This window comes from Petaurus breviceps, unplaced genomic scaffold, assembly GCF_028583685.1.
Source record: "Petaurus breviceps papuanus isolate PSGF00001 unplaced genomic scaffold, PetGlider_PUasm1.0 90881, whole genome shotgun sequence".
Classification (NCBI taxonomy): domain Eukaryota; kingdom Metazoa; phylum Chordata; class Mammalia; order Diprotodontia; family Petauridae; genus Petaurus; species Petaurus breviceps.
Genome location: NW_027187369.1, coordinates 11,599,413 through 11,620,906, shown reverse-complemented (window position 1 = coordinate 11,620,906; position 21,494 = coordinate 11,599,413). Strand labels below are relative to the sequence as shown.

General features: G+C 41.5%; 1 protein-coding gene across 1 annotated transcript in view; it reads right to left on the bottom strand.

Annotated features, from left to right (window-relative positions):
* LOC138150607 (integrator complex subunit 6-like) overlaps positions 1–20,497 on the bottom strand; it is a 64,315-nt gene extending 43,818 nt beyond the window's left edge. Inside the window, 2 exon segments of the mRNA XM_069074009.1 lie at positions 19,880–19,957; positions 20,111–20,497. Of these exon segments, the coding sequence (XP_068930110.1) occupies positions 19,880–19,957; positions 20,111–20,221 (189 nt within the window). The 5' untranslated portion in view covers positions 20,222–20,497.
* Positions 20,498–21,494: the final 997 nt, after the last annotated feature.

Sequence of the window (21,494 nt, the reverse complement as noted above, 5' to 3'; positions counted from 1 at the left end):
GGGGGGGGACAGAGTAGGGTAGAAGGAAGAAGAGCAACAAAGATAAAAAGAGAGGGAGAGAGATAAACAGAGGGAGGCAGAGAGAGACACACAGAGAGGGAGGGAGATAGAGACATAGAGATACAGAAAGGAGAGGGAGGGAGAGAGAACGAGAGAGTGAAAGAGAGAGGGGGAGGGAGATAAGGAAGGGAGAGACAGACAAAGAGAGGGAGGGAGGGGAGAGAGAAATAGGGGAAGAAAAGAAGATAAAGGAAGGGAGGAAGCTAAAGAAAAATGGAGTGAGGGAAGGAGTAAGAGAGTGAGAAGAGAGAAAGAAAAGAATGGAGAGAGACAGAGAAAGGGGAGGAGGGAGGGGGAGAGATAGCGAGAGGAAGAGAAAAAGGAGGAGAGAAGAAGAGAAGGAAAGAGAAAGGAGAAAGGAAGAGAGAAAGAAAAGGAGGGAGAGCCTGACAGTAAGTTGGATGGAGAAAGGAAGAAAGAGAGGAAGAAAAGGAGGGAGAGAGGGGAGGGAGGGAGGAAGAGACAGAAACAGAGACAAAAAGTAATGGGGGAGGGAGAAAGGGCAGGATGGGAAAGAGAGAGGGAGGAAGAAGAGGGACAGAAAGAGACAGAGATAGGGAGAAGAAAAATAAAATGGGGAGTGCTTTTCCCAGAAGCCTTCAGAAGTCAGGAATGAAACAAAGCTCTCTTCTTTCTTACATTTTAAATGATGCTAAATAGTGTAGAAAAAAATATCTCTAGTTTTGAGAAGCTGCTATAGAAGTGTCTTGGTTGCACTGCTTTGTGAGGTTCCTACTTTGTAATTCAAATTCTGAATTGGGCAAGAGAATTAAAAGAAATCTAAGAAGACCTGTATGAACTGATGCAGTAAAGAACCAGGAGAATAATCTCCACAATGACTAAAGTAACAGATTTAGAACTGGAAGGGATCATAAGAAGTAGATCTAATCCAACTCCATCATTTTAATAATATAGTAAACTGAGGCCCAGAAACTTAATAAATGCTTGGTGAGTTTAATTTAATTACTCAAGGGTGAGTTTAATTTAATTACTCAAGGGCACACAAGTATGTGACAACGCCAAGATTCAAACCTGGACATTGATTCCAAACCCAGCTCTTTCCAGTGCACCCCAAGTTCGGATGCCACTAAAAGGCAAGTGAACTTAGATTAAGCACAATGAGCAACCTTGCTAGAGAACAGATGAAGAAAACACACTTTTTCCCCTCTCTTCTAGGTAGAGATAAGAGCCTAGGGGAGAAAACCTGACAAAGTCTGTCAGACACAGTAACTTTGTCAGGTCTGCTTAACTACTTTTCTTCAAGGGGTATGTGGGCATGTGTGTGCATGGGGTTGGGGGAGGTGTGAGTGGCAAATAGGGAAATGACTACCATAAATACAAAAGACACCAATAAAATTTAAAAATAAATTAAGAGGGGAAAATAGAGGACGGGCAATGCTTGAACCTAACTCTCATCAGAATTGGCTCAAAGAGGTAATAACATTACACCCAGTTGAGTATAGAAATCTATCTCACTCTACATAGAAGTAGGAAGGGAAAGAGGTAAGAGAAAGGGAGGGGAGCTAAGAGTACAGATTAAGGGAGGTAGTGGTCAAAAGTTAAATTGACTATTGAGAAGGGACAGGGTAAAAAGAGAAAGAGCAAGAGAGAGAGAAGTATAAACAGAAGAAAGAAAATAGGATGGCGGAAATACTTAATAATCTTAACTGTGAATGTGAATGGGATGAACTCACCCATAAAACAGAAGTGGATAGCAGAATGAATTAAAAACCAGAATCCAACAGTATGTTGTTTACAAGAAACAGACTTGAAACAGAAAGACACACAGAGTAAAAATAAGGGGCTGAAGCAGAATCTGCGTCAGCTGGGGTTTAAAAAAAACGCAGAATTAGCGAATTATGATCTCAGACAAAGCAAAAGCAAAAATAGATTTAATTAAAAGAGATAAGCAGGGAAACTACTACATTTTGCTAAAGGGTACCAGAGACAGTGAAGTAATATCAATTCTAAACATATATGCACCAAATGGCATAGGATCCAAATTCTTAAAGGAAAAGTTAAATGATGTATAGGAGAAAACAGACAGCAAAACTATACTAGTGGGGCACCTCAACTTTCCTGTCTCAGAATTAGATAAATCAAACCATAAAGTAAACAAGAAGGAGATAGGATAGAATTTTAGAAAAGTTAGATATAATAAACCTCTGGAGAAAACTGAATGAGAATAGAAAGGAGTATAACTTTTTTTAGTTGTACATAGCAACTTCATGAAAACTGATCATGTATTAGAACATAAATACCTTATAATCAAATACAGAAAAGCAGAATATTAAGTGCATCCTTTTCAGACCATAATGCAATAAAAATTACATTCAATAAATGGCTGTGAAAACATAGATTAAAAATTAATTGGAAACTAAATAATCTAATCCTAAAGAATGAGTGGGTCAAAGAACAAATCATAGTAACAATAAGTAATTTCATTAAAGAGAATGACAACAATGAGACAATATACCAAAATTTATGAGATGCAGCGAAAGCAGTACTTAGGGGAAAATGTATATCTCTAAAGGCTTATAACAATAAAATAGAGAAAGAGTAGATCAATGAATTGGACATGCAACTAAAAAAAACTATAAAAATAACAAATTTAAAACTTCCAATTATACACCAAATTGGAAATCCTGAAAATCAAAGGAATATTAATAAAACTGAAAGTAAGAAACCACTGAACGAATAAATAAAACTAGGAATTGGTTTTGGGGAAAAACCCAATAAAATAAATAAACCATTGGTTAATTTGATTTTTAAAAAAAGAATCAAATTACCAGTATCAAAGAGGAAAAGGGTGAATTCACCACCAATAAAGATGAAATTAAAGCAATTATTAGGAACTATTTTGCCCAATTCTATGCCAATAAATCTGACAATCCAAGTGAAATGAATGAATATTTACAAAAACATAAATTATCTTGATTAACAGAAAAGGAAATAGAATATCTAAATAAGCCTAATTTTAGGGATAGAAATTGAATAGTCCATAAACAAGCTTCCTAAGAAAACAGCATCATGGGGCGGCCAGGTAGCACAGCGAGTAAGAGCACCAGCCCTAGTGTCGGGATGACATGGGGATCGAATCCATGCTCAGACACTTAGCACCCACCCAGAAACACCTGGCCATGTAACCTTGAGCAAGTTACTTAACCCCAATTGCTTAGGGGTGGCCAGGTGGCTCAGCAAGTAAGAGCACCAGCCCCAGTGTCGGGATCACCTGGGATCGAATCTGGGCTCAGATACTTAGCACCATACCCAGAAATAACTGGCTGTGTAACCCTGAGCAAGTTACTTAACCCCAATTGCTTAAAAAAAAATAAAAAAAACAGCATCAGGACCAGATGGATTTACAAGTGAATTCTACCAAACATTTAAAGAACAATTAATTCCAATACTATATAATCTATTTGGGAAAAATAGGCAAAAAAGGACTCCCACCAAATTCTTTTTCCAACACAAATATGGTATTGATACCTAAACTGGGAAAAGCAGAAACAGAGAAAGAAAACTAAAGACCAATTTCCCTAGTGAATATTGATGCAAAAATTTTAAATAAAATACTACCAAGGAGATTACAGCAATACATCACAAAGATCAAGGTGGGGATTTATACCAGGAATTCAGGTCTGGTTCAACATTAGGAAAACTACCAGTATAATTGATCATATCAATAACAAAACCAACAAAATTGTATGACTATCTCAACAGGGGCAGAAAAAGCTTCTCACAAAACACAACAGTCATTCCTAGTAAAAACACTAGAAAGCAAAGGAATAAATGGAACTTCCCTTAAAATGACAGGTAGTATCTTTCGAAAATCATCAGCAAGTATCACCTGTAATGGGTACAAGCCAGAAACCTTTCCAATAAGATCAGGGTCTTATGAAGCAAGGATGCCCATTATCACCAATATTGTTTTTAGAAATGCTAGCTACAGCAATAAGACAAGAAAAAGAAATTGAAATAATTAGAATAGGCAATGAGGAAACAAAACTTTTGCTCTTTGCAGATGACATGATGGTATACCTTGAAAATCCCAGAAAATCTAAAAAACTAGTTGAAAAAATTAACAACTTCAACAAAGTTGCAGGATATAAAATAAACCCATACAAATCATCAACATTTCTATATATTACCAACAAAGCCCAACAGGAAGAGACAGAAAGAGAAATTCCAGTTAAAATAACTGCAGACAATATAAATTGTTTAGGAGGCTGCCTGCCAAGACAAATCCAGGAACTATATGAACATAATTACAAAACACTTTTCACACAAATAAAGTCAGACCTAAACAACTGAAGAAATATTAATTGCTAAGAGATAAGATGAGCCAATATGATAAAAATAACAGTTCTGCCTAAATTAATTTACTTATTCAGTGACCTACCAATCAATTTACCCAAAAGCTATTTTACAAAGCTAGAAAGAATACTAACAAAATACATGTGGAAGACAAAAGGTCAAAAATATCAAAGGAATTTTTAAAAATGTGAAGGGAGGTAGCTTAGTAACAGATCTCAAACTGCATTACAAAATGGCAAACATCAAAACAATCTGGGACTGGCTAAGAAATAAGACTGGTGTACCAGTGGAATAGATTAGGTACTCAATACATAGTAGTAAATGACTATAGTAATCTAGTGTTTGACAAACCCAAATATCTAAGACTTTAGGAAAAGAAATTAACATTTGACAAAAGTTATGGGGAAAATTGGAACATACTTTAGCAGAAATTAGATACAGACCAACATCTCACATGTATTCCAAGATAAAGTCAAAATGAGTACATGATTTAGACATAAAGGGTGGTATCATAAGCAAATTAGGGGAGCATGGAATATTTTACCTGTCAGATTTATGGAAAAGGTTAGAATTTATGACCAAATACATTACAGAGTATAAAATGGATAATTTTGATTACATTAAATTAAAAAGGTTTTGCACAAACAAAACCAATGTAGTCAAAACTAGAAGGAAAGCAGGAAACTGGGAGAAAAGTTTTATAGCAAATTTCTCTGATATACAGAGAATATTTCTCAGATATACAGAGAACTGAGTCAAACTTATAAGCATATAAGACATTCCCCAATTGACAAATAGTCAAAGGATATGAACAGGCAGTTTTCAAAAGAAATCAAAGCTACCTATAGTCACATGAAAAATGCTCTAAATCACCATTAATTAGAAAATTTCAAATTAAAACAACTTTAAGGTACCACTTCACACCTTTCACACTACCTAATATGACAAAAGGAAAATGACAAATGTTGGAAGGGGTATGGAAAAATTGGGACACAGACACACTGTTGTTGGAGTTGCAAAGTGATCCAACCATTCTGGAGAACAATTGGGAACTATTCCCAAAGGGCTATAAAACTATTTACCCCCTTTGACCCAGCAAAATCACTATTTTATATATATATATATATATATATATATATATATATATATATACCCTAAAGAGATCAAAGAAAGAAAAAGACCTGTATGCACAAAAATATTTCCAGCAGCTCTTTTCATGATGGTAAAGAAGCAAAGAATTGGAAAATGAGCAGATGCCCTTTAATTGGGGAATGGCTGAACAAGTTGTTGTATATGATTGTGATGGAATACTATCGTGCTGTAAGAAATCATGAGCAGGGGGTGGCTAGGTGACGCAGTGAATGGAGCACTGGCCCTGGAGTCAGGAGGACCCGAGTTCAAATCCAGCCTCAGTCACTTGACACACTAGCCATGTGACTTTGGGCAAGTCACTTAACCCCAATTGCCCTCCAAAAAAAAAAAGAATAAACAGGATGCTTTCAGAAAAACCTAAGAAGATTTACATGAACCAGTGCAAAGGGGAGTGATCAGAAACAGAACACTGTACACAATAACAATACTGTACAATGATCAACTGTGAATGATTTAGCTATTCTCAACAATACAATGATCTAAAACAACTCCTAAGGACTCGTGATAAAAAATGCTATCCACCTCCAGAGAAAGAACTGAAGGAGTCTGAATGCAAACTGAAGCAGACTTTTGTATTTACTTTATTATTCTTGTGGAGTTTTTTGGTTTGTGTTTTCTTTTATAACATGACTAATATGGAAGTGTTCTGCATGCCTGCACATGTACAATCTATATCAAATCGCTTACCTTCTCAAGGAGGTGGGGAAGGGAGGGAAGGAGGGAGAGATTTTGGAATTCAAAATTTTTTAAATTGTTAATTTTTGTTTTCATGTTTAAGAAAGAATAAAAATTAAATTGAAAACAAAACCAAAAACAAATTAAGAACAGTGGCAATAAGCTGAATTCTATCATCCTTAGCATAAGAAAATCCATGTCCAACCCAAGTAGTCAAAGCAATCAAACTGTCTTTAATACAAATGAGAGTGGCGTTCATAGAAACCACAAAAACTAGAGTTATCAATTCATCCTGTTTGACCGTCCTGTCAATTTTTTCATATGAATAAGAACCTCAGGAGATAAGCTCCTCCCTCTAGAAATGAATTCTTGGACAGCAAGAACAAACTCCAGAATACAGACAAGTCTTCAACTTCCAAACCCTGAGGACACCAAAGCAATAACCCTCCTTATCCCCAAGTCCCCAAACTGGCTGTCCCAGCAGCCCCTGCTCCCTCCATATCTCTGCTCCAAGCCCATGCTCCTTGACCTAGAGCTTAAGCCACCTGGTGGCCTCACACAGCTTGGGCTGCTGGAGGCAGGACTTGAGCCCAGGTGATCCTACATTGCACTGCTCCTCAGGGCTCCAGTTACCTCATGGGTTGAATATACTTTTGTGGCCTGACTTGAGAACCTATCCACCTCAGGGAGTTCAAGTAGAATGTTTAACATTTGTGATAATATAGTAATATGGGGTATAAAGGTTTGTGTCATTTAATAGATAGCCTCTGTACTCAACTCCTCACCATCTTCTGCCAGCATTGAGGAGAATGGAGGTTCTTTGAGGGCAGGGACTGCCTCAGTTTTATCTTCATTCCTAGCAAAGGCTCTGGTTCACAGGAACCACTTACATGTTGTTGGTTTTTCTTGCTATAAGAAAAAGTATTCCAAGTTCCAAGTACACTTTGGAAAGGAGCCTCTTCATCAAGTGGCCACTGCCCATTAGCTTGGTCATTCATTCGTTCCAAAGAACAGAATGAGAGGCCATGTTGGCATAATGTGCTTAATTGAGCTGAGTTCCCTTATCCAGCACATCATGTAACATATTTTCTAAATCCTCCAGTAGATATGTGAACCTTCTCCCAAGTGCTTCTTGTTTGCCTCCTGGGGCCAAGCAGGATAAGGGTAATCACCCTTCCAGTGGGTAGCCCTTCAAATACCAGCCGACAGTCACCTCTTGACCTCTCCAAATTAAATGCCCCCAATTCCTTTAACCAAGCCTCACATGACATGGACTCAAGGTTCTTGGCCATGTTGGCTGCTCTCCTCTAGTTGTTCTCAAATTTGTCATCATTCTTTTTTTTTTAAAGCAACCGGGGTTAAGTAACTTGCTCAAGGTTACACAGCCAGTTATTTCTGGGTGTGGTGCTGAGTATCTGAGCCCAGATTTGATCCAGGTCATCCCGACACTGGAGCCGGTGCTCTCACTCACTGAGCCACCTGGCCGCCCCTCGTCAACATCATTCTTTATCTCTGGCACTGGGAACTGAATCTAGGACTCCAATTGAGGTCTGCAGAGGCAGAATGTAGAAGGTCCACCAGCCACCTCCTTTTCCTTGCATGCTAGGCCTCTCTTCATGCTGCCACAGATCAGCTTAGCCTTTGGGGGTTGCCCTGTCACAATGCTGAGTCCTACTAAGTCAGCCATCTACTAAAATTCCAGATCTTTGTCAGAGTGCCTTCTTTCCAGGCTTTTGAAGTTGATTTTTTTGAGCGCAAAGCCAAGACTTTACACATTTATACCTATTAAATTACATCACGGTAGATCTGGCCTAATATTCCAACCTGTTAAGATCTTTTGGGCCCCTAACTTTGGATTCCAACTTTGTGTCACTGGCAAATCTGATAAATGTGCCTTCTATACATTTCACTTTTCTATCAGATGATAATTTGCTGGCTGATACCTCTAAGACACCAGTACTGGCTTTGGGTCATACCAGTTCCCAAATACACCCTTCTCAGGATGGCAGCAGATGTGCTTTGCACATAGTAAGCATTTATTCATTCATCCTATGCCTTTGTTCAAGCAATAAAGGCCAATGGGCTATTTGCCTAATCCTCAGTATCAGGATCTTGAACCAACAGCCCTCTAATTTAGGATGTGAAATTAATTCAGACAGGAATGGGTTGACAGTTGCCTTTTACCCTCTCTGAAAAAGGGCTTCCTGATCAGGTCAGTGTAAATGGGATTGAACAAGATCTCTTACATAGGGTAAGCTGTTTGCACAAATTTCGGACACATGTATTTGCCCATCAAATATGGATAAGCAGAGCCTTCCAGAGCCTGTCTGGCTACTGCTTTGGTGTGCTAAGTCTCAATCATTCTTATGGACGGGTTGGAGCTGGGCCTCTATGACTACAAACTACAATAGCTAACATTTATGTAGTGTTCCACTCCATACCAAAGCTGACTGCAAATAAGTGGGCTGATGAGACCACCTGTTATTAAAGACCATTTTCCCCTGCATGATAGGGCACATGGCAAAATATGACCTAGTCCTTTAAGGAAGCCAGGCACGTCATGTTCTCAAAACTATCTACTTCCAGCAAAATTCCACTTGCAAGGACTCTTCCCATGAAGAATTACTGTCATGCTGTATCATGCAGCTATCTCACTCCAGAGATGCTGGAGGAGTACTCAGACAAAAACTATCTTCTGCAACATTTATGCCTACTCCAATGCCAACAGAAAATATTTTTCTAGGAGGGGAAAAATTGAACAAAGAAAATGCCTTTTGCAATGTTTAGAGCTAGCTATATAAATTGAGACCTGGGAAATGGGAAGTTCTGTTTCTTACTGGATAAAGAATACTGCTCAGAACCTAGAGCAAATGAATAGAAAACCATACTGCACATTACTTTGCTAAGACTGGGCTGCAGATTCTATTAAACCAGCTAACAGGATATAGCTGAAGGGACTTCAGGTTTCAATGAGCAGTGAAATTTAGAGCAGAAATAATACATCTGCTGCCAATCTGAGAAGGGTCTACTTGGGGAATCAGTCTGACCAAAAGCCAATATTTGTGGTTTGGAGTTATCAGCAAGTAAAAGACTTTCACTCAACTTTGAACAAGAAAAATCCACCAGATATTCTCAAACATCAGCCCTTCCAGACTGGAGACATTCAGAGAATGGTCACAAAGCATCCTGGGGAAAGATTTCTCAATAAAACTGACAAATAAAAGCTTAGACATAGAACACTATCATGGCCTGTGGCGTGAAGTACAATTTTTAGAAGTTCAAAAATAACTCAAAGCTTATTTCCTTAAATTAATGAGCCTCATAGGTTGACCTGAGGGACTTTTGTCTTACTTAAGAGAAGACTCACAAAACATGTGTCAAAAACCCTAAGTGTCAGAGGTGGGATCTGAAACCTAGTCTTCGTGAATATAGGACCACTCCTCTCCAGCCACCAAAGCACACTACCCCTCTTGGACATTTCAAATGAGAAAGAACACTGACTTGATACTAAAGAAACATGGGAAACTCGAAAAAACAAGCCATGAAAATGATCAATTCCTAATTGGGAAGTAACGAGCATGTCCTGCTATCTATACCTCAAATATACAAATAATACACGGAACCAATTCAATGATTTGGGTACAAGTGTAAAATCGAAGTGGAGGTGACTTTTTCCTGTGCCATCATGACATAACTAGAGATTGAACTTTCCATTTTTTTCCTGCAAAAACTCCACCTCCTTTTCTAGGAGTATAACAATACTATCTGTAGTATTTTTAAAGTTGGTTATTAGACTTGGATATGCATAGGATAAATATAAGCAGTTCGTTTAAAAATATTGCTCCTGCAGGATCCAATTCTAGTATCAAGAAAGAACTATCTATCAAGCACTCACTGTGCCAAGCACTGGGGGAGACTCCCCAAAGAAGGCACTGCAGTGCCACGATGAGAACCCTGGTTTTGGGGCCACAGCCCTTAGGTATGAATCCTGACCCTGATAGTCCTCTCTGTGCAGCCATGGGTAGATTACTTTCCCTCTCTGGGTCTGTTTCCTTCTCGGTAAAATGAGAAGGTTGGGCTGGTCTTTCTAGAAAATCCTTCCCCCAGTGCTAATCACTGATCAATTAGGGAGTGACTAGTACGGTCATGGGTAGAAGTCATTTGATGGTATATGACTGGTGTCAAAACAAAACATAATTAATCAAATTGATTTTGGAAAAAAGATCCGGCACACAATATACAAGGCATCCCCAAAGGCATAATAGCTTAAAACTTCACTCAGACTTGGGGGGTACCCTGTATTAGAGGAGAATTGCTGAGAGAGGGAAAGGAGGCTGAGAAAGACAAGGGAATGCTGAAAGGGGTGTCTCTGAACGACAGGTAGCAATTGAACAGGATACAGGTTGGGATCAGGACTTTGGATCAAGATGGAAGGGAACTCAGAAGCCACTTAAACCAACCTCATCATAGAGATGAGACAACCGAGGCCCAGAGAGATGAAGTGATTTACTCAACATGACAAAGGTATTAAATGGCAGAGCCTAGATTGGCACTCAGAGCCTGTGACCCTCAAGTTTGGATCCCTTTCCACTATACCACATTATCCCTCTGTATGAATATATCTTTTTTTCTATTTATTATTTAAATGAAGTCACATATGCTACATTAAAATGGTCCAAGTATATCTATAACTAGTAATAAGTAAAGGATGTAGACATATATAGAAGCCCCAAGCTAATTTATGGGTCATGTGACCATCAAGATAAAGGACTAGATATTTTCTTTGATCCTCCCAAACTCTCAAAACTCCCACCAAAAATAATTATGTACAAGTCAAGTAACTGCAGCTATCCGGGTACCAAAAAGCTTAATAAAGTAATGATCTGATGAATTAACACCAAAGAAGACTAATCCCTAATTCCTAAAAGCTAACTCAGCACCTCTCTCCCTACCAGCCCCCTAACTCAAAACCTTGCCCATCAGTTTGTGCTCTGGGATCCACTCAGCAATTTCCTTGCTGCTATCACATTCTAAAGAGGACGTTTGTGCTACCTGGGGCTATAGCACATTGCTATAGCCACTTAGCTAGAGAACTAAAGAATAGAAGGAACTGGGGCAAGTGATCAGCATGTATGAGAAACTATTCTAGGCCTGAAAAAAGGAGACTGGCATACAGCTGAGCCAGTTCTGTACCCCAGAAGTCACTTAAGGCAGGAATGGAGGCTGCTGAAAAGTAAATCCCTGGGGGCGTCTAGATGGCAAAGTGAATAGAACACTGGCTCTAGAGTCAGGAGGCCCTGAGTTCTAATCTGGCCTTAGAACTTAACATTTACTAGCCATGTGACCTTGGACAAGTCACTTAACCCCAATTGCCCTGCTTTCCCCCCTCCAAAAAGAAAGAAAGAAAGAAATGTGAATCCCTCAGTGTAGAAGACAGAGAGAGGTTTGAGGTCCAGCCCTAAGGGGATCTGCCATCAAAATGGAAAGAGTCAGAAAGTGATTGATAAGGGAAAATGAGGTAAAAAGACTTTTTGGAAAATTTCTTTGGAAAGGAAATTACCAAAGATTTGGGGAAGAATAAAACTCAAAAACCTTGAACACAAGCATTTAAATTAACAGGAAAGATATTAAAAGATAAGATGGACACCAAGGCATGTGAATAAGTTCAAACATCTCTGAATAAATTGAATTAACACCTGATGGGCCAAAGGACCCCGTGGATTCCCAAGAGAACCACAGCAGACTGTTTCCGATTGGTTCAAGAAAGGAGTAAGAATTGCAAGATCAGAATTTATGACCTGCACAGCAGAAATAATTGGCAGAATAGAAGTCTTTCCACAGAAGCAAAAGAAAGAACAAATGATTAGGAATATAAATACACAGATGATAAGGACAATGGTGAAGAAGAGAAGCAAAAAGGAGTAACATTAAAAGAAAGCTATCTCTATACAAATAAAATATACTGGTCTTAAAGAATTAGGAAACCTCTACTAGCTGAGTGGAAACACATTTTAAAAATTGTCATCTTTGAAATCTGGAGTCCCCCAGAAATGCACCTGCTTATCATTATGTTTTTCCTAAACAGAAAATCTCAAATGAGGAAAATATAAAAAAAAACTAGAGTGAAAGTAGGTAGGTACAGCAGGAGGTTTAAAGAGGAAAAAAAAGATGAAAATGGCAATTTACGCTATAAATTACAAAATGTTAGTTTCATCCTATTGTTTCTGAAAACAAAATTATCTTTTGGCATTTTCACATTTTTCTTCACTCTTTAAAATAGCTGTGGGTCAAAAATGATCAAGAGGCAGCAGGCTGTAGTGGAAAGAGGGCTGCCCTTGGAGTCAGGAGGGCTGGGTTCAAGTCCTATTTCTTATAGATAGATGGGTGACCCTATGCAAATTAATTACCCCAGATGTTGTTCTGGATTGATGGAAGAAGTTAACACACTGGGAGTTTCCTGCATTAAAAACATCACTGATGGGGCGGCCAGGTGGCTCAGCGAGTAAGAGCACCGGCTCCAGTGTCGGAATGACCTGGGGATTGAATCTGGGCTCAGATACTCAGCACCACACCCAGAAATAACTGGCCATGTAACCTTGAGCAAGTTACTTAACCCTGATTGCTTTAAAAAAAACCATCACTGATTTGAATGAACAAAAATAACAACAATAAAAATTCAAAGTCTATCACAGCTATGATAGCACATGCCTCTGGGGAGGCCGAAGCTGGTGGATCACTGGAGCTCATGATGTCAGAGTTGCAGAAGGACTGAAGCTGAGTAGGGTGGAGTGGGGGGAACCACACTAAGTTCAACACAAATACAATGAACCCATGGAACAGAGGAGGGAAGAACCACCACACTGCCTAAGGAGGGGCAGAGATAGAGGTCCAGGGCAGAACCGGAACAGGTCAAAGTCACCATAGAGATCCATCAGTAGAGGGATCAAGTCCATGAGTAAAGTAGCCCCTGCACTTCCAGCCTCCAGCCTAGGTAAGCTGGGGAGACTCAATCTCAAAATATATATATATATATATATATATAATTGATCACAGCTAAGTTCTAATTTTCAGTACCAGTTATAATGTCCAATTAAAAGGAATAAGTGACCTTAAATCTATACAAAACTAAACAACTTTTTTAAAAAAATAAGAATTCTAAAAGAAGTACCTTTCAAGAGGGACGGAAGAAACATTTATATAGCACCTACTCTGTATCAGGCACTGTGCTAAGCACTTTTAAAAAATATTTATTTTAGGGGTGACCAGGTGGCACAGTGAACAGAGCACCAGCCCTGAAGTCAGGAGGACCTGAGTTCAAATCCGGTCTCAGACATTTGACATACTTACCAAGTGATCTTGGGCAAGTCACTTAACCCCAAATGCCCAAAGTTCCCCTCCAAAAAAACTTATTTATTTTAAACTTAAATACTAAAACTTGAACCCAAAATAAGAAAAGAAACATATTATAAGCTTAAATACTAAAAACTTAAATACAAAATAAGAAATGAAAAAAAGTATTGCCATGTGCACAGCAGAACATAGGAGAGGATTCAAAATATACTGCAATAAACTTCCATTTCAGAAAGCCTACATAATAATAACTACACATTGCGTTCAAAGCTGCCCATTTTTTCTTTGCTTTCTTGTAAGTTTTCTTGTTTTCTGCTGTGCACTTTTTTTGGTCTGTATTAATTTGTTTGTTTACTTTTAGTTTACAAGAGTCAGTTCCACAATCCCTTGAGTTTCACATTTTCTCTCCCTCCCTCTCCCCCCTCCCATTGGCAGCATGCAATCAAGTACAGGATCTGCAAATACTTTCACATTAGACATTAGTTAGGTTGTAAAGAAGGATTGTAACCAATGGAATGAACAATGGGAAAGAGGAAACAAAACCAAACAAGGAAAAGAAAGAGAGCAGGTAGTTTGCTTCAATCTGCATTCAAACTCTGTTCTTTCTATTTCTTTCTCTGAATGTAGACATCTCTTTCCATCATGAGTCTTCTGGAGATGTCTTATAACTGTATCACTATTTTTACTATCACTAATATTTTTTTAATCACTAAGCACTTTTTACAAATATCATCTCAGCAGATCTTTACGACAACCCTGGGAGGTAGGTGTTATTATTATCCCCATTTCACACATGTGGAGACTGAGGCAGACAGAGGTTAAGAGGCTTGCCCAGGATCTCATACACAGCTATTGAGTGTCTGAGGCTGTGTTTAAACTCAGATCTTTCTGATTCCAAGCTGTCTCCAAGGACCTCCAGTGCCCATATCCTTTGTCCCAGAGATTCCACTACTAATCTTATATCTTATATAAGGAGGCCACTGATAAGAAGAAAGTCCTCAAATACACCAAATATATATAGCGTCACTTTTTGCAATGTGGGAAGCAAAGTAGATGCCCACTGATTGAGGAATGGCTATATAAATTGTGGTATATTAATGTAATGGAATATTATGTACTATAAAGAATTTCAATGTGATGAATACAAAGAAGCACGGGAAGATCTACATGAACTGATAGAGAATGAAATAAGCAGGGTCGAAAAAATAATGTGCTACAATGACATAAAAAGCAAGAACGACACACAAGAAAATCAAGTGAATGTTGTAAAATTACAAAGCACATGCATAGCTCAAAAGAAGAGATAAGAGAGAACACCCTCCCCCACCCCTTCCAAGTGGTGGGAGGTCCACAATTGTTACACAATGCTCACATTTTCAGATTTTTTTCTGATGCACTGATTAGTTATGCTGATTTACCCCCTTTTTTGGTCTTTTTTGTTATTTATTATTTATACATACATATTATTTATTACACAGGATGGCTTTGTGAGGGAGTGAGGAGAAGAATACTGAGGGAAATTACAGTGATATTAAAAGGGACATTAATAAAAACTTAGTTTAAAACACTTAAAAATAGTGATTTAATAAGGAGTAGTGTGATCACAAGATCCTAGATCTTTAGCTGAAAGAGACCTCAAAGGCCATCTAGTCCAAACCCCAAACCTCTATTATTTTATTAAGAGGTAGCATAGAATAAGGGCAGCTAGGTGGCATGGTGGATAGTGTGCTAGGACTGAAGTCAGGAAGATTCATCTTCCTGAGTTCAAATCTGATAATTCCTAGCTGTGTCACCCTGGGCAAGTCACTTAGCCCTGTTTGCCTCAGTTGTCTCATCTGTAAAATGATCTGAAGAAGGAAATGGCAAACCACTCCAATATCCCTGCCAAGAAAACCCCAAATGGAGTCACTAAGAGTTGAACACAACGAAAAACAACTGAACAACAACAAAGCACAGAAAAATGGATAGGGAACTGGGCTTGGACTTGGGAAGAACAGGATTAAAATCCTGCCACACACAAAAAAAAAATCCTGCTGCATACACTTGCTAGCTGTGTGATCTTGGGGCAAGTCACTTAACTTCTACATGCCTCATTTTCCTCATATGTAAAATAAGGTACTTGAACTCAGTGACTTTCTAAGGGATTATTCTTGCTCAAAATCTCCAATCCTGTCAAGAAGGGAACTGAAGGTGAGAGAGATTAAGTAAATTGCCCAAGGTCACAAAGGTATCCACATCCCTTTATTAGCCCTTCAACCTGCCTTTTGACACTTCTTACCCTAGCCTGGTGACCATAGTTAAGTCACTTAATGCAATTCAATGGAGTCAGGCATTTAGTCAAGTCTCTATTGCGTACAGGGCACTGGAGATACAATGACAAAAATGAAAATTGTCCCTCCCCTCAATAATTTGACATGGTATATGAAGGAAGGTGAAGCAGGCAGAGGGTACAGAGAGATGATACAGAGGTACACAGAGAGATGTGTAAGGTAATTTGAACGACAGAGTCCAAACAAATTGAGGGCAGGAGGAATTAGGAAAGCCTTTCTGTAGAAGATGATACCCAAGTCAAAAGCTGAAAGAAGCTTGGCATTCTAAGAGTCAGGGTGTAAGAAAGAAGTATTTTCCAAGCATGAAAGGACTGATGCAAAGCAGATGAGGGATAGAACATTAAATATGGAGAACAATTAATAGGCCAATTTGACTAGAACATAGAGTGCATGAAAGGGGGTAATATGAAATAAGCCTGGACAGGCAGACTAAACACCAAGCTGTGAAGTTTGCATTTGATCCCAGAGGCAACAGGGAGCCATTGAAAGTTTCTGAGCAGGGGAGTATCATGCTCAGACTTGTGATTTCAGAAGATTATTTTAGCACATGTGGAAAGGATTGGAGAGAAAGATTAGTCCAAGTGCTAGGACCTGAACTACGGGGGTTGTCACAGAATGAGATGACTAGGGAAATATGAGACTTGGCAATGGGCAGGATATAAAGGGTGGGGAAAGGGAAGAGCCAAGGATGACTCCAAGGTTGTGAACCTGAGCAACAAGGATGGTAGTACCTTCAGGAAAATAGGGAATTTGAGAGGAGTGATGGTTTTAAGGAGGGAAGTTCAAATGAATTTCATTTTGGGCACAATTTCCAGATTGTAATGGTTCCATCCAGGGAGATGTGCAGCAGGTAGCTTGTGATGTGAGGCTAGAGTCAAGGACAGGGGCTGTAGATATAGATATAGCAGACACCTGCATGGAACCACTCATTAAATACATGGGATGATGGGGCGGCTAGGTGGCGCAGTGAGTAAAACCCCGGTGCTGGAGTCAGGAGGACGTGAGTTCGGTTCTGGCTTCAGACACTTAATACCCACACAAAAAAACTAGCCGTGTAACCTTGGGCAAGTTACTTAACCCCAATTGCCCTCCAAAAAGCAAAATAAAATAAATAAATAAATACATGGGATGATGGGATCACTATAAGAGAAAAGGGAAGAAGGCCTAGGAGAGAGCCCTGGGGGAGACCAGGGATTTAAGAATAGGGGGAGACCAGGGATTTAAGAATAGAGGATAACTTACATCGAACTGGTCAACTTTGAGAGCAGTGGCACACTCCCATAATCCTAACTGTGGAACTCAAGTGCTGGCAAATCTCTTGAGATGCAGTGGGATAAGCCAATCAGGTGTCTAGATCAAGTTCTGAATGAATATGGCAAACTCCTGGGAACAGGATAGGGCAGAGAGGGTAGGGGATGGAGTACCAGGTTGCCTAAGGAGGGGCAAACTAGCCCAGGTTGAAAATGGAGCACATCAAAGCTCCCAAGGCAATCAGAGGGAGATCAGGCCCACAAGTAAAGTAGCCCTTACATTTCTAGCCTTGGCAAGATAGTAATAACCAATCTTTAAAACAAAACAACCAAACCAGAGTTGAGACTGTGAAGGGAGGAAAGAAAGCTTGGAGCAGGGATAACAAAATATAGGTCACAGTGATGGGATAATAGGTTTAGGAGTGAGGTAAAGGGAGAGATAGAAGGATAGCTAGATTAGGGCAGAATTTCAAAATTCTTAATCATGTCAACAGAACAGATATGGATGTTGGTGAGACCAAGTGTATGACCAGCCCTGTGTGGCCAAGGTGGAGTGAAGAGTAATGAGAGTTTAACAGAAGCTTGATTAACTGGGACACATCAGGATATTTGAAGGGACACCACCATGTATTTTAAAATCCTGAAGTTTGAGTGTAGGGGTTGGGGAAGAAAGAAAGGAAGTCATATTTCTGTTCTAAAATATGGAAAGAGTATAAGGGAAAGAGATCTAGGATAAAGGGGAGTTGGTTGAAAACAGTGGGAGTGAGTTCCAGAGGACAGAATGGATCAGAAGGAAAGAGAAGAATATGAATCAAGTAGGTTGAGGGAGGCAGTAAGAAAAAACTAGTACAGAAATGATTTCAGCCTAAGCAGTGACTATACGACAAGCTGAAGGAGAAGAGAGTTGAAAGTTTGCCTCCATATGGATAGGTAAAGAACTTTATGATCAGAGCCCCCACACTCAAAGGTCCTGTGACAAGTGAATTCAGAGTCATTTCAATAATGGTAGACTGCTGGTCATTTCCAACTCAGGAGAGCTGGGGGGTAGGTAGATGGAACAGGATGTTCTGGACTGAATTCACAGTAGATTCCAGCCCTGGGGCCTCATCCTAAGATTCTAAGGGCACAGCATTTCAGAGAACAATCCTTATCAATGTAAGCTATTACTGCCAGTAGCATTTTTGATCTCTCTCTTCTGAAAAGGGCCCTCAATAATAATTGCTGACACTTATATAATACTTTCTGTACAGTCTCATTTGCTTCTCACAAAAACCGTATGGGGGGAAGGGAGTTCCTAAAGGAATTATTATCTGTATTTTAGAGGAAGAAATTGAAACTGAAAAGTTAAAAGACCTACCCATGGTCAGAGGAATTAAAGGCATCAGAGGCCAGGTTCAAATAAGATTGCAAAGTCATGCCCCTTCTGTAGACTAGGTTGCTCCTGGAAGCCATTATCTGCCCACAGTAACAGAATGCTCTGTGATATAGTATACTAGTTGCAGAATGTTGCCTATCCCAGGGCTCTGTGCACCTATCTGCTGGATGCCTCCAGGGCTCTGTGCGTATCTGCTGGATGCCTCTGGCGGGAATGTGCCCACCAGCGGGAAAATGCACCCAGGGAATACAGACCTGTACTGTGTTTCCCCGATAAGACACTGTCTTATTATTTTTTTTGGACAGAAAAACACCAGAGGGCTTATTTTCAGGGGAGGGCTTATTTTGATGAACATTGACAGCAATTTTAATAAACTGGTAAATGTGAACAAAAAAATGTACCTTTATTCAATAAGCAAATCACTGGGGAAGAACAGGATGATGCGCTCACTGCTGCAGCTCTGATTGGATGCAGCTCGGAGCGCGGCGTGCGTTTCACCGGTGGGGGGGGGGGGACGGTGCATACAGAGGGTACCGTAATGATCACCTTTACTACAGTAGCAATCTCAATAGGGCTTATTTTTGGGGGAGGGCTTATTTTAGAGGAATCTTACACAGTAAGGGGAGGGCTTATTTTCGGGATAGGTCTTATCGGGGAAACACCGGTACTGGGTTTCATCTAGCTTGCTCACTTTCCCGCCCATTGCTCCACATATGGCTTTGCAGAATTACACTGCGTCCTGGGCTTACTGCACATGCCTGGCATTTCCAAAGACGCTCAGTTTTGGAAGCTCCGTGGGATGAATGGCGGGATCTTAGATGCATAAATTAAAAAGTTTAGAGATGTTGGTTGAGGGGGGAGGAAAACACAGGAAGAGTTACACTAGCAAGAGGGAATAATCTGCAGACGCCTAGGGAAGCTGTACGGAGAAGGTGTGGAATACCAAGTCAAGAAGGGTACATCAGGGACTGGGGCCAAGAACCTGGTCTCCAGTATCCAAGCATCCTCCCCCACCCCCACCCTTCTACCTCAGCAACACCCATTTTGCCAGAGACACATGTCTGCCATTTCTGGGGCACGGTCTAGTTCAGGCTAGGGGAGTGTGCCTTTTCCCCTTTATTCCCCCACCCGAGCACCCTGAGATTAGCCTAAGAAGCAGCAGTGACCCACGTACCCCACCCTCCCACCTCCACTCCCCAGCTTGGTTTAGTCTCTCCTTCCATCCCTCTCTCTACCTCAGGGAGTGGGGAATAGACCCTGGTGGGACAGGTTGTTAGGCTGGGTCAGGGCGGGATGGGGTGGGGGGGTGGGGGCAGGGATCGGGGTGGCGGGAGGGCCCAGGTTGGAGCCCGTCCCGCATTTTGGCTTACCTTGACACAGTAGGGCGGGTCTTCAGAGGTGATCAACATGTACCTGTCTCCCCGGCTGGCTGGGTCCTGTGAGCGGAGCTGAGGGAAAGGGGTATGGGACCGCCCGGGGGTTAGCCGGAGCCAGGGCTCGGCAACGCCCCTCTCCAGGTTGCCGCCCCTCTCCAGGTTGCCCCGGCCACCGACTCGCACCTCCCCATAGCCCCCCAAGCCCCAAGTTCCGGTCTCTCTTACCTTCAGAAAAACCTCTACCGCGTTCTTTGCTATGTCCAGATAGGTCATACCCATCTGGGTGCGCTGGTTCATAGAAGCGGACGTGTCTAGAAGAAACAGTAGGATCGGCATCGTGGCTGCTGAGATGCCAGAGTCCTGCCTGCCTGGCTACGTGTGGAGTCGGGGAAGGGGCTCCCTGGGCTGAAGGGGGCACGCGTGGCACGGGACAGGAGGGAGGGGATCAGGTCTCTCCTGAGCCTCTCCTCACAGAACCGTCCACGTCCCTCCAGTCGCCTTCACACCACGATCCCTCTCTCCTAGCTGCCCGCAGTGCCGACACCCCCTGCTCTCTAGTCTCAGCTATCTGGCGTCCTCTCAACCGCCGCCGGCCACTCCCCCTTTAGCAGTCTCAGCAGCCGATGCCTCAGCGCGCTCCGACTGCTCCCGGGAGCGCTGCCTCTCAACTGCGAGCAGCCCAACTTCTTACGGGATCACCTCTGTGGGGCTGGGCATCACGTGACCAGGGCCCTCGCCATTGGCTCGCCGGGACTCCAAATTTGCGTATTCAATTATGGGTAGGGCAAAGGGGTGGGTTTGTGGGGCTCCAGCCATTCCCAGGGCAGAGCGGAGCGGACCAGCCAGGGAGCCCTCGGCTGGGGCAGAGCACCGGGCAGAGCACATGCTCGGCGCTCTCCCTCCGGCTCCGGCTTAGAGTCGAAGGGAGGGAGGGCAGGGAAGGAGGGAGGGGTGGTACTAATACTTTTTTCTCTCTTCCAACATGAATTTTCGGAAGGAAGAATTGGAGGGAACACACTGGCCCCAAGCAAACGAGCCCGGCGGGGATTGCAAGGGTTGAGGCAGCAGCCTCACCAGGAACAGAACTTTGCATAGGACCAAGCAGGTCACTAGTTACAGTGAGGAAACTTAAGGGCTTTCCTAAGCAAGAGCTCTCTGGCAAGAAGCTAACGAGGGGGCTTTGGAATTTCTGTCCCCTCTGTGGGGTGGTTGGCAGGGAGCTGCTGTCAATACAGCATGCAAACTGTACTTACAAAACCCACTTACAGCACCTCCCCCCCACACCCACCAAAAAAAAAAAAGGACTGGTTCCCCTTTGTCCTGCCTAAATCCTTCAAGGAACTGTAGTTTCATCAGCCAGGAGACTCCCTAGGGCGGACTTAGTGGAAGGCCTCTGGGGTTAGTAGTCAAGCTGAGGCTGAGCTTCTCCAAAGCACTTAGTTCCAGGCTGGACAAGCACAGTAAGTGACCCCAGGCATACTGGAAGATTTGCCAGCTTGGGACATCCTGCCCCAGCTTCATTTCCAATGTGCCTGGCTTTCTGGATCGAAGTCTCTCTCTCTCTCCCTCCTTCTCTCTCTCTCTCTCTCTCTCTCTCTCTCTCTCTCTC